The sequence below is a fragment of the Saimiri boliviensis genome, chromosome 1 (genome assembly GCF_048565385.1).
Source record: "Saimiri boliviensis isolate mSaiBol1 chromosome 1, mSaiBol1.pri, whole genome shotgun sequence".
Taxonomy (NCBI): domain Eukaryota; kingdom Metazoa; phylum Chordata; class Mammalia; order Primates; family Cebidae; genus Saimiri; species Saimiri boliviensis.
The window spans coordinates 161,037,398-161,053,476 of NC_133449.1; the positions used below are offsets into that span (position 1 = coordinate 161,037,398).

The 16,079-nt window shown below is 44.0% G+C and overlaps 1 protein-coding gene across 6 annotated transcripts in view; it reads right to left on the reverse strand.

The window, feature by feature from the left end:
* The window catches only part of ABLIM3 (actin binding LIM protein family member 3), a 115,537-nt gene that overhangs the window by 23,244 nt on the left and 76,214 nt on the right, over window positions 1–16,079 (reverse strand). For all 6 annotated transcript variants that reach the window (XR_012512145.1, XR_012512144.1, XR_012512143.1 and 3 more), the window contains 2 exons: window positions 5,650–5,708; window positions 3,040–3,111 (listed from right to left, as the gene is read on the reverse strand). Coding sequence is in view for 1 of the 6 variants with exons in the window: in XM_074379555.1 (XP_074235656.1) it covers window positions 3,040–3,111; window positions 5,650–5,708 (131 nt within the window). In the remaining 5 variants the exon portion in view is untranslated. The remainder of the gene's footprint in view (window positions 1–3,039; window positions 3,112–5,649; window positions 5,709–16,079) is intronic.

Below are 16,079 nucleotides of genomic sequence, written 5' to 3' on the forward strand. Positions count from 1 at the left end.
CAAGATCCTGACGTACTGTAAATTATGACAGAGGCTGCTAGATGGAGAATCCAGAGACTATATTAGTCCGGTAATGTTCTCCCAATGCCATTGGAGCCAGGTACAGTCTGAGGGCCAAGACTACTTTACAGGCAGCGGCATTCGTAAATACATTATAAGCTGTGCTATTTAGAAAACCTACCAAGGCCTTTCTCTCTGGCTTTCAGTTGGGTTTAGCCAATGGGATGCACCAGCAGAGACTAGAGGGCGAATGGAGAGAGAGGCTGGCGTATTTATTCCCCTGGCAACCTTCTTGTCTGGCTGTGGGCTGGGCCCAACTCTATCGGGAGGCTGGGCTTCCCCAGCTCTTGCCAGCTTTGGTAATGCTGTTCCCTTCCCTTGTCTCTTTAGGTCCAGCGTGGTAACGTCATGCTGCTATAGTCCCTGGACACCTCATTATCTCCTGTGGGTCCACGTAACTCTGCCCACACCTCCATCATGAAACCCTCCTCAGTTGAACTCTTTGAGGTAGGCCACCTGATTTCTGCCAGAGCCTGCCTGCCACAGATGCCCACATCTGCACCAGTTCCGGGGGTGTGTAGGTAAAGGGAGCCTTTATTAGCTGAGAGTTCACCTGCCGAAGTAATTGTTGCCTTTTGTCTTGGGTGTTAGATCTTGACCTTGAGAGCTCTTGGCATCTTCCCAACTCGTCTCCACCCGTAACTATTCATCTTGGCGCTTTACCCCAAACCTCAAAAATACTAAATTTATATTTCTTCCTATAGCCACTTTGTTTACAGGGCTATAAAGGAGCCTCAGGTCTGGAGGCATACCGATTGATCAGAGGCATCCTAACATAATTAGCCAGGAAGGAAGGAAGGAAGGAAGGAAGGAAGAAAACACGTGGGTCAAAGCCAAACCACCTGAAGATGATTCTAGAAGTCAGTGGAGACGGAGTAAAGTTTGACAGTTTGAAAGAACCTGCTCATTTCAGGTTCACTGATAATTCTATTTGAATATAAAATCTCAATTATCAATGAAAACCAAATTAAGATCCATCTTTATGCCTGTTATTGCATCTCTCCGAATCAGGTGAATGATTTTTTTTTTCTCCAAATTTGGAAGCCATGCTTGGGATGGGCTGACTGAAAACATGGCTTCCATGACATATTCAGTCATTCCCCACAGCAGCTGAGCATGAGGCACCATAAACGGTGAGAGCAGGAGAGGCTGGAAGGGGAGACACAGGCCAGTGCTGGGATGTGAGGGACAACTGATCTCAGTGCGTAAGCCCCTAGTTGGAAGGCACGAGCACAGGTGTTCCCAGCTGCCATCATCAATTCCATGCTGTAATGGAGTTGCTTCTCAGAGGGGCAATTCTGGGAAACTTTCTCTAGGACTCCAAGGTGGACATCATCAGGGCTTAACTTATTTCACAAAGATTAACAAGGCTCCTCCATAGCACCGGGAGACCGGCTCGTGGTGAACAGTATTACAGTGCAGCAGCTTCCTGAGGTCTCCTGTCCTAGTAACTCTCTTCTGGAAACATGCTCACATTTGTCAATAACATTCTCACTGTGCACACCTGGAAACTAAGCCCATTAATCCTGCCGTGGTCTGGTCCCATTCACAGTGCCAGGGAGACTATCACCTCTCTTGCTTTAGACGGGAATCTTCAATGAGTACAGCCTGTGATCAAAGCAGCTTGCCTTTTTTGACAGCCACATGGTAGTATTGACCCATGTTGAAATTTCAGTCAGTTATAACTCTTAAGTGAGTGTGTGTGTGTGTGTGTGTGTGTGTGTTTTTTTTTTCCATTTGACCAGAGAAGAAAGGAAAGGTGCACATAGTCCTGTCAATGGGCATTATCCAGGGATCAGAGAGGAGCCTTGATGTGGATTTGAAGTAATGATCTAGCAATGGTGGTCAGGGCCAGGAGTGGCTGGTTTGGTGACTGTATCTAGAGCTTCTTGTTAGGAGTGGGTTTTTTGTTACAGACCATTTCCCCCACATTTCTGGTCATCGTGCCTCCTTTGGCTTGTGGAAGGCAGGAACAGTCCAGAGTCAATCAGATTGAGGTTTGTTGCTTGTTTCAGTTCTCCCTGGCTCTGCGTTCCCCATCTCCTTTAGCTTATTTCTGTTTATCCCTCTGCTATGAGTTTAATGTTTCTTTCTTAGGATGCCTTCTCCCAACCAGTCTTAGATTGTCAGATCCCTCTGTTTATCTGTAGCATCATCAGAAGACCCTGTGCTTCTCCTTTCTGGAATTTGTAACTGCAATTGATGATTCATGGCATTATGTGTTCAATGTCATGAGGATAGACAACAAGTCTGTGTAGTTCATCACCATTTCTCCAGAGCAAAGCACTGTGGTCCGCAGAGCAAATGCTTGGCACAGGTTTGTTGAATGAATGAAGAAATGAATTAATGAAAATACAAGGGGCCTCTGAGACCATCTAACTCAACTTCTATCTTTCCTTCTACACCCCTCACAAATGATGAGTCTCTCTGTGTTTGAATGCCTGCAGAGGTGGGAACTCAGACATGTGAAGGTGGGTCTACTCCATCCCTGGACTTCCTACATGATTAGAAAGCTCTTCTTTACATTTGCAAATTATTTACAACCATGTTTCCACATGTGTATGGCTTACTTCTTTCTGCCTCTTTTTCACACACCACTATCTCCACATCGATAATCCACCCAATACCTATTCAGAATACCACTTTGACCCTCAGTTTTTTCTTGCTTGTCTCAGTTAGGTAGTGGGAAAGGAGGTGACTTGTGCTGGTCACAAGGGCTCTTGCTGTCATTGCATTTTCTTTCTCGTGTGCCATGGAACTCTGGGTTTACTAGACTGTGTGCTTCATAAGGGCAGGATCTATGTCCTCCCTGTACCGCACTGAATCCTCAAGACCTGGTACAGAGCCTAGCACATGAAGAGCATGCACCAAATGTCAGTTGGATGAAAACCCGACAGCTCCCTCATCCTTAGCGACTCCCCTTTAGATACCAGGTCAGGAATAAGAAAGGCCCTTTGGTGGTAGAAGAGGGATACATACGCAGATGACTCGGTTAGGTGACCCAATGCTGGATCCAGGTGGTGAGATGGAGGTTTCAGATGTCCGTCTATGCTGCAGGAGAGATGAAGACAGAAGAGGTGAGAAGCTGCAACCCCGGCTTGGTGGGAGGGTGAGACAGGGGGTTAAGAATGCAACATTAGCAATGCCATTAAAGTACTCTCTGGCTACTTCTGTACTTTCTCCTTATTCTCTGCTTTTTAAGTCAAGGTCTGAGTGTGAATGAGACCTAAAATGCAAGGACTTTGGGCTGTCGGGGCGGGATATGGATTTATTTTCTAGGTATTTGCAGCTAGCACTCTATATAGGAAATTACTCATAAAACTTTTCATTTTGAGTTATCCCAGTCAATGTATTTGCTTAAAAAAATAAAATAGGTTAGCATTCATTCCTTGGGAGTTTGTTTATTCAAGATGTGAAAGCGGGTTAAACTTCATGTCATTGTACAACATGCTGACTCTTTACAGTGTATTAATTATGAACTGACATCAACTTAAGTGATAAACTTAAAAAAAAAAAGCTGTCTCTGAACAATAGCCATGATGGATTAATAGCTTCCTTAGCAGAGCAGCATGATGTCAGTCTTAATGCATAGTTGGGTGCCTGTATGATGTAAAGGGATTGGGAATCAAGGACCCACGGGCGAAGTGTGTGGTCTTAGGTATCCTGGATTCCTGATTGTAAAATGAAGATGCCGAGCTTCAGGATCACTTGATTCTCTCCCAGTTTTCTCATTTTACAATTTAAATCATTCTAAGTGGGGCTATAAAGTTTCCTAAACTGTGGATTGTGAACTAGTGGTGGTTCTGGGAAGAAGAATTTAGGTGGAACATTTGATAATACTGAATCATAGAGCTAGAGAGTAAAATCTTTCAATCCCCTTGATTAGATCAAGGAGGTAGTCTCCATTTGGTGCTAACACATTTCAACAACTCTCTCAACAATTGCTGAATTCCTATTTCATTTTATTTTTTATCTTATTTTTGAGACAGAGTCTCGCTCTGTCGCCCAGGCTGGAGTGCAGTGGCACAATCTCGGCTCACTGCGACCTCCACCTCTCGGTTTCAAGTGATTCGCCTGCTTCAGCCTCCTGAGTAGCTGGGATTACAGGCATGGGCCACCATGCCCAGCTAATTTTTGTATTTTTAGTAGAGATGCGGTTTTGCCATGTTGGTCAGGCTAGTCTCGAACTCCTGACCTCAAGTGAACTGCCTGCCTTGGCCTCCCAAAGTGTTGGGATTACAGGCGTGAGCCACCATGCCCAGCCCAATTCCCCTTTTTAAACAAAGAGTGTGCAGGCAACATTGTCTAGCTAGAACTTAAAAGATTTATTCTTAAGAATTATTTCATTATCATTGAATTTATTTTATCATTACCTTCTACTTACAGCAAGTATTACTGGTTTCCACACGGCGATATAAATTTTTATTTTAAAATACGTTTAGTTAATAAAAAGTAGTGACTTGATTTAAAGAAAAATATTAAGTATATAATGAAACAGGTGGTGCCCAGATATGGCAACAGGCATCGGGGCTGTAGAGGATGACTGAAGTTTGGGAAATGCCGCCCGAAAGGAGGAAAATGAAGAAAGGGACAAGTAGGTCTTATATCTTAAATGGAAGAGGTCTTGAAAGAAACAGGAAAAGAAATTCAGGGCTCAAAAAAATAGTTATGCATCAGCCAACCGGCGTTTCAGAAAACTTTCATTAAGTGGATGAGATAGCAAAGAAGACATGCTTAACCCGCCGGTCAGAAGTTGTACACTTGCTTTTCCAGCTGGGGAGACCCTCGCAGGTAGCATAACAGAGTCCCAAGGGCTCAACTTAGTATCAGGGGACCAGGATGTAAAGGCCCCATTCCCCACACCCCAACACACACCGCAGGTGTCCCCTCACGGCTTCAAGGACCCAGAAGCTGGATCCCCCCTGCAGCTGGGGAGGCTCAACCCCTCTCTGCAGTGTCAAGAACGCAGGTTCACAAGCCTCCCTGACATTTGTCAGAGCACAGTCATTCAGAGGGACGCAGGAACTCGGCTGGCCCAGCATGTACCCGAGGATGTCGACTGTGCTCCTCTGCCTGGCCATGCTACTGCAGGCAAACCATCACCTCTTTAGATCTGGTTTTCTCACAGGCAAGGCAAAGATAAAATTCTTGCCCATCTGCCTCACGGGGTTAAAGAAATAAAATCAGACAGTGGCTGTGAAGAAGCTTTGTAAACTGTCAATTACTGTGACATCATTAGCTATTACTATTCACAAATGACCTCAGGCTGGGAAAAGCCATGGTGGGAGCTCCTCTGGGAGGCCACCCTCTTGGTCAGCAATGATAGAGTTACAGCCTTACCCTAGAAACACAAAATTCACATGAATACAGTGCTTTACAGTTTCAGAGTGCTTTCACATCCAGTGCCTTAACCCCCTCAAAAACCCCATGGGGCAGGTGTTACCATTAAGAAAATCCAAGGATATAGGCACATATTTGGGAGCGTGCACACTAAGGAATGCTGACCCTGTCCCAAAGCACAGCTCTCTTAACCTGCGGCAGAAAGTAATGAAGTAGGAGTGCTGGTCTGGGATCTACTAGCTCGCTTACCTTTAACTTCTTCTCTGCCCGGGCTGCCTGTTTGCAGATGGGGTGCCAAACCTCGGAACCTAAGGGGTCAGGAAAATAAAGAAGGCTCAGACCTTTCAAACCCGCCAGCATTCTGAGTCTCTCCCCAGGCCTCACCTTGATTTCCTTCGTGGTCAGCGTTTGTCCCTTACACATCTGCCAGAAGGGCCCCTTTGGCTTTTCCAGCTCCCTCCTGGAACCTCTCAGATCTTTGCGACCACTCCTATCCTTTTGCTGTGTGTCTAAATCCTACCCATTCCTCAAGGTCTAGGGCTCACATGACATCCTCTTGCAAACTTTCTTACCTGCCAGTTGGGGGTGACTTCTCACTCCTCTGTGATCCATAGTTCTTTGTCTTTCTTTCTACACAAACAGCCTTAAAGCACAGTAGCTTACAGATTTTTCATTCCCACTAAACCAACAGCTTCTTCTGGGCAGGGACTGGGCTTTATTCATTGCTACATCTCCCACAGTCCCCGGCACGGGATTTTTTTCTTAGCAGAGAATCTGTACACATTTGTGGGGTGAAAAGATGAGTGGATGATTGGTAGTGAGTGACACATAGCAGGTGGTCAATAAATATTTGTTGAATGAATAAATGGCAGCGTGGATAAAAAAGAATGACAGAGCATGGTGAACTCCAGCCTTCTTTTCTCTTAAAGACTTATGACAGTCTACCAGAGCTATCACATTTGAGGGGGAGGAGGTGTCATGGTGTATATTCCGCTTGAGAGCATTGCCTTGACCTGCTAATTCCTCAGAGACTCCAGACTCTTCAAATTCACTATACTGCTAATGCCCACATTTTATTGAGGGTGGGGGTCCAGTTGGCCAACCCCAAACCCAAAAGGCCAATTTGGAAAGGCATGAGCAACAGGTGGCTGGTCACATGTTGAGAAGCAGCCCCAAATATGACACATTCCCCAAAGAAGGGACAGGTGTCCTGGATTAGAAGGAAAAATAGGAACATATTATCCCTCTGGAGCCATTCCCCTTGTAACCAGCCCTAAAAGGAAAGGAGCCAGCAATGGCTGGATTCCTGAGCACCCAGATGGCATTTGTTTGTCTGACTTTGTTTCTAGGATATATTTTCTATTATGTTTTGTTGCCTGGAACCCCCAGGACTGGAATACTGGCTAAGGGATGAGATGGTGGCGAAAGGTCAATAATTCAAGTGAAAAAGAGAAGAGAGGCCTGAAGTGAGGAGGCTTGTGTTTTTTGTTTTTGGTCAGTCCCTAATGCATCCTCTCTCTGGGTCCCAGTTTCCTCATCTGAAGAACAATAAGGTGGGATTTGGATGCTCTTGAAGGTTATTTTCATAGGATTCTAATTCTATGGGCCGTTTTGTTTTTTTTTTTTGGAATGGGAATCTTTGAGTTTTGTCTGCTGACATTCTTGGGTGTTCCTAATTATTCAACTGAGTTTAATTCCTTCTAAAGTAAAATGCAATGGTTCTCAGAGCCCAGTAGAGGGACTCCTGAGTCTGTGGCTTGATTCAGTAATCACAGGGTGTGTCCACTATCAAGCTGTGTGCGGGGATCCTTACTTTAGGGAGTTATTAGAGAGAGCATTTCCAGTTCCTCTCTGAGTTGCTCCTGAATCTACCAGGAATTGTTTATGACTGTGGCTCTGGCAGGAAACACATGTTACAGGTCGCTGTAGGAAATGGATGAGATGGACTCAGAGGTCTGAGGAGGTCATGAGCTTAAGATACAGAGGCATAGGAAAGATCAAGAGGGCAGAAGTCCTCATGGGGGGAAATATTGTGTCAAGTGAGGGGGTCAGACTAGAGGGTCTCTTTTGCTTTCTAACTCCATGACATTGGCATATCCTTCTGAAATAAAACTGAGCCAAAAATGGTCATTAGCTTTAGCCCTCTGCATAGAGAAAAACATATTTACATAAGAATCGAGGAGGGGAAAATCAAACAAGAAAAAAATTAGAAATGAAAAAAATCAGAATTTGGGAGTTGGCAGTAGTCTACATGTAAATAAAAGGCTAAAAAAAAGTTAGTTGGTAGCTAGCAATAAACTTAGATAAAGAATGCAAGAAAAGATGATTTGTTCATGAAGACCACTGTGAAATTATGGTCTTCTGAGCTTATTTCCTTGGCCAATAGCTCAATCATGTGACATTAGCAAAAAGACAACATCATGGTAAAGAAGATGGTTATTCTCTTCCGCGGATTTTATCCCCAGAGCCAAAAACAGTGCCTGGCCCATGTGTGTTTAATAAAGAAATGTATGTGAATGACTCATTAGACCCTACCTTTTTTTTTTTTTTTTCTTTTTTCAAAAAGATGCTAGGTAAATGCACCCACAGGAGGATGGTGACCATCTTAGGAAGGGGACTCAAATGCAGTCCTAAGGCTGGGTCTTTACCTGAAGAAGAGACTGAACAGAATGGTAAAAACTGGTTTTGAAGGTTTTAATGACTCTCTGTAGGAGGAGGCATTCGTTTGTTTTGCAAGTCTTATAAAGTAGAGCTAGGACTAAGGGGCAGAAGGTTCAGGGAAGGAACATTGAACACCTAAGAACTGAATGGCCGTATTCAACTGACAGTGAGCCCCTTGTTCCTAGCAGTGTTTAAGTACACATCGAACACATAAATGCTCAGCAAGGATATCAGGAAGGAGACTCAGCACACGGTACTTACACTAAGGGATTAAACATCAGTCCCCCAAATCCCTAGAGATTCTGTTTCTATCTTAACAGGTTTTACTGTACAGAGAAGATAATTATTTGCCCCTATCCATTTATCCTGATAAGAATGTAAATTCTATGAGGAGAGGGATTCATGTCTGTCTTACCTACAGATATATCTGCAGGGACTCCAGATTCTCAATAAATACTCACTGAGTGAATAAATAAACAAAAGAAACATGGCATTCTACCTTAGGCAGTTGGCTTCTCTAAGCTGGGCTCAGAGATTTGAACACGTAGTACAGTCTGGACTCTGGGAAGACAGCGAACACTCCAGACTGAGTCTACAAGCATATTCATTATATTGGGGTGTGTCAAACTGTGACCTGTGGACCACCTGTCTTGCGGCCTTGTAAAATTCAGATTCCTGGGCCCCCTGCAGAAGCCACTGATGCCAACTCCTGGAGGTGGGTCCTGGGAATCTGTGATTTAACAAGCTCCCCAGAGGTGATTTTATGACTCCTAATTTGAGAACCACAGGGCTAAATACCAGATAACACTCTAACTTGGAATGTTACGTGACAAAGAAACCAATTTTACAAGACAGAACTCTAACTTTTTGTTAAGAGTACAACATTTTCTGCTTGTTCAACCCTTGGTTCCATGAGTCACATTCTCCTGTCATCTGAGATTGTCACCCACACTTCCAGGCTCTGCAGTTAAAACCTACTATGAAGGTTACGGAAGTGAAGGATTAGCTATTTCTGTATCAGCTGACTCAGAGACAGAGATGTGAATCTCTAAAACTACCTCTCAGCCAGGTATTAAGGCCATTTTTAATCCTAGCAGAGTCAGCAGTCAGTCTTATCTCTCTGACTGGTTATAGCATACACCACACCTGTAACATTTGGGGCTGATGTAATACTGGGGAGGCCAGTGCTTTCTGTTTTTCTTTCTTTTTTTTTGAGACGAAGTTTCACTCTTGTTACCCAGGCTGGAGTGCAATGGCACGATCTCCACTCAGTGTGATCTTGGCTCACTGCAACCTCCACCTCCCGGGTTCAAGCAATTCTCCTGCCTCCAATTACCGAATAGTTATAATTACAGACATGCACCACCACACCCAGCTAATTTTGTATTTTTAATAGAGACGAGGTTTCTCCATGTGGGTCAGACTGGTTTCGAATTCCCAACCTCAGGGGATCTGCCTGTCTCAGCCTCCCAAAGTGCTGGGATTACAGGCGTGACCCACCGTGGCTGGCCAGTGCTTTTTGTTTTTTAATGCCAAAGCTGGAGCTGGTATCACAGTCTTCTCGAACGTTGGCATTTTAGAGGTTACAAGCACAGTGGCTGAAAGTGGTCCATTGGAAGGTTCTGTTTGGTGAGCGCTATGATTTTAAACAGTCTGAGTCTGAAGGTTTTTAAATACTGCAGGTCACCAGTGACCCTCCCAAGTTTCGGACTCCCAGCCCTTCCCACTCCTTGATGTGGGCATTTGAGTTTTTGGCCTTGACCCTAGCTAGGGCATTCTCTTACAGCAGGTTTCCTCTCTGGATTTCTATTCATCAGAGCAGGATGAGGTTTCTCAGACCTCTGCCTTTATGACTGCAGCACTATCTTTGTGGCAATAGACTGGGAGGAATCTTGGAATTGCTCCTTTAAAATCTCCATGCACATAAACCAACCCAAATGGCCATCAATCAATGAGCAGACAAAGGAACTGTGGTATGTGTGTTTACATATATATATGGTGGAATACTACTCAGCCATAAAAGGAACAACATAATGGCATTTGCAGCAACCTGGATGAGATTGGAAACCATTATTCTAAGTGAAGTAACTCTGGAATGGAAAACCAAACATCATATGTTCTCACTCATAAGTGGGAGCTAGGCTATGAGGATGCAAAGGCATAAAAATGACACGATGGACCCTGGGGACTCAGGCAGAAAGGATGGGAAAAGGGTGACAGATACGAGACTACAAATTGAGTGCACTGTATACTGCTTTGGTGATGAGTACACCAAAATCTCACAAAACACCACTGAAGAACTTACTCATGTAACCAAACACCACCTGTTCCCCCATTACCTAGGAAATAAAAATTAAAAAAAAAAATAAAATAAAATCTCCGTCCACACAAACAAATGTGATAGATCCAAAAACGGAATATTGTTCAGCCATAAAAGGAATGACCTACTGATACGTGCTATGACCTGGATGAACCTAGAGAGCATTATTCTTAGGGTAAGAAGCCAGTCACAACAGAACATATATTGTATGATTCTGTCTGTATGAGATACACAAAATCGGTAAATCCATAGAGACAGAAAACAGATTAGTGGTTGCCAGGGGTTGGGGGAGAGGGGAACGGGAAGTGACTGCTTCATGGCATGTAGGAAGTTTCCTTTTGAAGTGATGAAAACGATTTGGAACTAGATAGAGGTGGTGGTTGTACCGCATTGTGAATGCATTAAAAGCTACTGAATTGCATACTTTAGAATAGTTAATTTTATGTTATGAGAATTTTACATAAACATAAAAAATTCCCCACTCTTCTCCTCCCAGCAGGTGAACTGCTTCTGGAGACCAAGGCACTCTGTTCCTCCTTTGTTACTGAATGTGCCAAACTAGGCAGGAGAGAGGACTGAGCACTGCTTTTGAAGCTGCCCTGTAGTAACAACGCGACCATTATAATCTCAGGCGTTAGTAAATCTTGACTGGTACCAGGCACTCTATGCATTATTTCATGTAATATTCTTAAGAGGTTCCAATCCTGGCTACATCAATCACTAGCTTCATTGTCTAGAGCAAGTCACTTGCCTCTCTGTGCCTTAGTTTCCCAATTTATGACACAGGGATGACAACAGTATCTGCCTCATAGGTTTGCTTTGAGGATTAATGCGTGAATCCATGCACAGCACCTGGAACAGTGCCCGCCTATGTCAGGGACTATATAACTGTTGGTTATTGTTGTCCTCCTCCACCTACAAAGATAATCTGTGTGCCAGGATCTAATCTGGATAAGGGGAGAGCAGTAAAAGAGAGACTTGAGGGCAGCAGGGAACTGGGGACTGGGTGAGCGAGGGGGCTGCAGCACATGGCAGGCTGGCTGTGCAGGTGGAATCACTGAACAGAAGCCTGGCTTGGTTGCCAGCGCACCCTCCTGGGAGGTTGGGCTTGTGCCCAGGGATGAGGGCACCTCAGGAGAAGTGGGAAAGACTGGCTTGCTTGGAGCTGATATGATGAAGTGGGCTTGAGGCTTAATAAAGAGGTTGGGGGGAGCAAAGTGCTTAGTTACCATGAGGCTGGTTACCATGGAGGATACTGGGCAGGATGAGGAGAATGGTAATTGCGAGGTGCTGAATAATTCACGAGCAACAATAGGTGTGAGTAATAACAGTTGGGACAGTAATTAAAGTGTTTTGAGTGCTTAGTATGTGCCAGGCCCTAAGTATTCTTATTATTCCTATTGTTACTATTATATCTAATATTTGTAGAGTATCGATGCCAGGCCTTATATCACACACTTTATAACAATAGTGCTTAAAGATAAAAAATAATAACTGCCATTTATTGAGTACATACGCTGCACCTTATACTAAGTATTCTTAAAAATGATGATGGCCAGGCACGGTTGCTCACGCCAGTAATCCCAGCACTTTGGGAGGCTGAGGTGGGAGGATCATGAGGTCAGGAGATTGAGGCCATCCTGGCCAACATGGAGAATCCTTGTATCTATTAAAAATACAAAAATTAGCTGGGCGTGGTGACAACTGTCTGTAATCCCAGCTACTCAGGAGGCTGAGGCAGGAGAATCACTTGAATCTGGGAGGCAGAGGTTGCAGTGAGCAGAGATCGCGCCACTGCACTCCAGCCTGGGCGGCAGAGCAAGACTCCATCTCAATAAAAAAATGATGATATTGACAACAGCAAGCACTTATTAGTGCATTGCATTATGGGAATGGCCATTTCTATATAACCGGGTGTTTATTGTGAGCTCAGACTGGCAGAACCAGCAGTGCTAGGCCCTGTGCTGTCTTTACCACACATTCGTTAGCTCATTTAATCTTTACAACAGCCTTGAGAGATGGGCCCTAGCTTCAGCCCTCTTTACAGGTGGGAAGTTGGGGATTAGGGAGCTTGGATTTCTAACCTGCTTGTCCATCTCTGTCTCCCAACCCTGGCCTGGGTGTGGGCAACAGGTCCTCAGACACTCTGGAACTTCTTTGCTGAGCCTAGTGGGACATGCTGCCTGTCTGTACTGATGGTGGCTGGGGACTGGCCAGGCCTTCCATCCTGCTGCATGGAGGCAGCCAGCCTCGGGAGGAAAGCATAGGGACACACACACACACACAAACAGGGAGAAGAACCACGTGATGACACTCACAGGCCCTTCCACTCAGCTGTGCCGCTCTTAGACACGTCTCAGTTCTGAGAGTCGATCAATCTTCTTTTGCCTAACATAACTTGAGTTGGGTTTCTGTCACCTAAAATGTCTAGATTAATAAAATATCTCATCGAGCTAAAACCTGAGTATCTGACAAGTTCTTGACTTGCCCGGCAGGCAATTATGCTTCTCAGAAAAGAGAGGAAGCAACCTGGGAAACTGCTACTTTGGACCTAATTCGGACCAACATGAACAAATTGACTGCTGAAGTCGGTGTGACGTGCGATAGGCGAGTAAACGGCCATATTGGCTTGAGTTTGTGGTGGCCTGAGAGGAGAAGCTGGAAACAAACTTCAGAAATACAAACCTTAAGCTACTACTCTGTAATACTTTCCGTATGATTCAAGATGCTTGGTAACCCTTAAAATAAAAAAAAAATGGCAGCTCATCAAAAATTAAAATATATTCTATTTAAAATGAAATATGCTTAGTAGAGTCAGACTTTAGGAAGTATCAACTTAGTATGGTAACAGAATATGTCTGAAGAATCTAAAATTAGGTAGCAGGATTGGGGAAACACAAGATTTAAAGTTTTTAAGCATAACTCCTACAACCTAAGCTGTCAGTAGAGAGATCCAATTTAAAGTAATAATGCTAAATTACAAAATTATAACAATCAATACTACAACAGTGTCTTTTAGAGGGTGGTTTCATGAAATGCATAGATGGTGACTGAGGGCCGGCATCCCACAACCCATAACAACGGGAGGCCCTCACTGGAACATCTCTTAACTTAGGACACCTTTTCTGAGTTACATCCCAGCCGTGCCAGAAATACACAGCTACTGAAATCGGGACCTTGTATCCTCTGAGCTAAAAAAAAAAAAAAAAAGTACTCTGAACTAGATTCAGTTATACAAGAGAAGGGTTTGGTGTAATTATCAAAACAAGCCTTCAGGACTCCGTTTAGGACTTGTGTTGACACAGAACCAGGGTTCTTCACTTTATTTTGGACCAGGGACACTTCTGAAAATCTGATGAAAGCTATGGACCCTCTCCCTAAACAAATACAGCTAGCATGCAAAATTTGGCAAGCAATTTCAGAAGACTCATAGAACTCAAAAGGCTGACCATGAACCAGTTTAAGAATTCTGGCAATAGATACAAGAAAATTGCCTCCAAGCAATTTCAGAAGATTCATAGAATTCAAAAGGCTGACCATGAACCAGTTTAAGAATTCTGGTAATAGATATAAGCAAATTGCCTCCAATAACCCTAGCAAGACAGGCTAGCTAACCTTGGCCAAGTGGCGTATCCTCTGTAAACTTTCATTCTCATCCTCTAAAATGAGGATATTAATGGTTTTTAGCTGACAGGGTTGTTGTGAGGATAAAATGGGATGCTGTGTTTGAAACTCTTAGTATAATACTTGGCACACAGTAAATGCTCAACAAATACCAACAAATAGTAATTATATTATTAAAAATAATAAAATTATGGTATTTTATTATAAATATTTTTATTATTAATATTATCATGATTATTGGTGAGACCTACAACTTGTTATAATACTTTTCTTTAGCGGAGCAGGGTTTGTCCAGTATTTTATAAATGATTTCCTGCCTTGTGGGTTTTAGTTAAATATACAAATGATAATAGAGAATTGTTTAAAAAGGTGCAGCTGAACTTGCGTAATTCCAGGGTTATTGTCTCAGGTCTTAGAAAGGGGGGTATTTGGTGTAGACAGAAGGGTAGAAGAGGAATCTATTTTCTCTATTTTCCTGGGTACAGGCACATTTAGAACAAGAACAAAATTTATCTCATGAATCACATTTGGGATTTTAAAAACCTCTCACTGATCCAGTAACTGCAACCTTTGAGATTTCAGTATAAGTTTGGCCTGAACCTGCAGCGTTTTGGCCATTATTTTGCTGCACAAAATCCGTGACCTAATTTCCTGGTGAAGCCCAAATGAAGAGTTTGGATAACAAACAGATTAGATATTTGGCATCTTTACAAAAACAGTTAAAAGATTGAATACACAACGGAACTTAAAACAAATAAAACTTGCTCTTGTCTCCTGGGGCCCCAGAAGTTCTCCTCCAGACAAACGTCAGACTTCTCCCAATTAGAGCCCATCAGAAAGCCATCACATAGCAATTAAAACACAAAGAAACTCACCCAAAGAATCTCCCAAGGACCATTTGCCAGTATCATGCTGTTTCCAGCTCCAGAACTGACAAGGCTGGGTTTGTAAGCTTTGCAGGCATCCCGACTCTCTCTCTCTTATATAAGTTGCTTTATGGAGTCCCCAGTGCCTTCATATTCACTCTCTCCTCTAATGTTCATGAGAACCTTGTGGCATAGGCTCAGGTAAGTGGGCCTGCCTCAGTCTCTCCACCTTGTAATGCTCCCACCCACCCAGGGAGGACCTTTGCACTCACAATTCTCGCTGCCTCCTCAACCTTCCCGCCCTTTACAGCCTCCCACCTCCTACTCATTTTCAAGGTTTGGGCTTGAAATGTCCCTTTTATTAGGGGCACCTTCCCTGGCTTCCCAGACTAGAGTAGGGGCTTTTTATAACACATGCCCATTGTTCCAAAATTTTCTCTTTGCGGCACTTGTCACAGCTTGTCACTGAATGTTGACGCTTCTATTTGGCACTGTCAGTTTCTCTTTCCGGAGAGTGAACTCCACCAGGGCAGCAAGCACGCCTGCCTCGCTCATCTCTGAGCGTCCAACATGTAGCAGAGAGCCTGGCAACTTGAGTGGATCAATGAAAGACAGTGATGTTATCCTCATTTTACAGGTGAAGGAAGAGATCTGGAGAAGGAAGTCACGTCTCAAGGTCACAGCCTATTAGTGGAATTGCTGATGCTTGAACCCAGGAATCCTGGCTCTCAGCCATTTCTTTACACTCCTGAGCTGCCCAGGAGCAGAGTTTTCTTGTCGCTTCTAGGGGATATCATATTGAGTGCTGGTGCCCCCATTTGGTAAGGGTGTCCAAAGTCCGGATCTCATTGGTAGCAGAACCCCCACAAGACACCGACAGCCCAAGAGAGCATGACTCTAGCACTGCTTGACCGGGTCCCCCTCATTCCAGGATCTCTTAGCATCCTTTGAGGTAGGTCCTTGAACGCCCTGCAATTACTCCCACTCTCCCAGGAGCCAGAAGGAGAGGAATGGGATAATTAATGAGAGGGCGACAGGCCTGTCTTCATTACCAAGAATATCTCCCAGCTCCTGGAGGCATTTCCGCATTGGGTTTAATGGTGCATCCTCTCTCAGCATCACAAAGCTGTTCACTTTACTTCATCGCTTAACTCTTTCAGCACTTGCGTGAAGTTCGATGAGTGAAGACATTAACCAGTGAGGCTGTG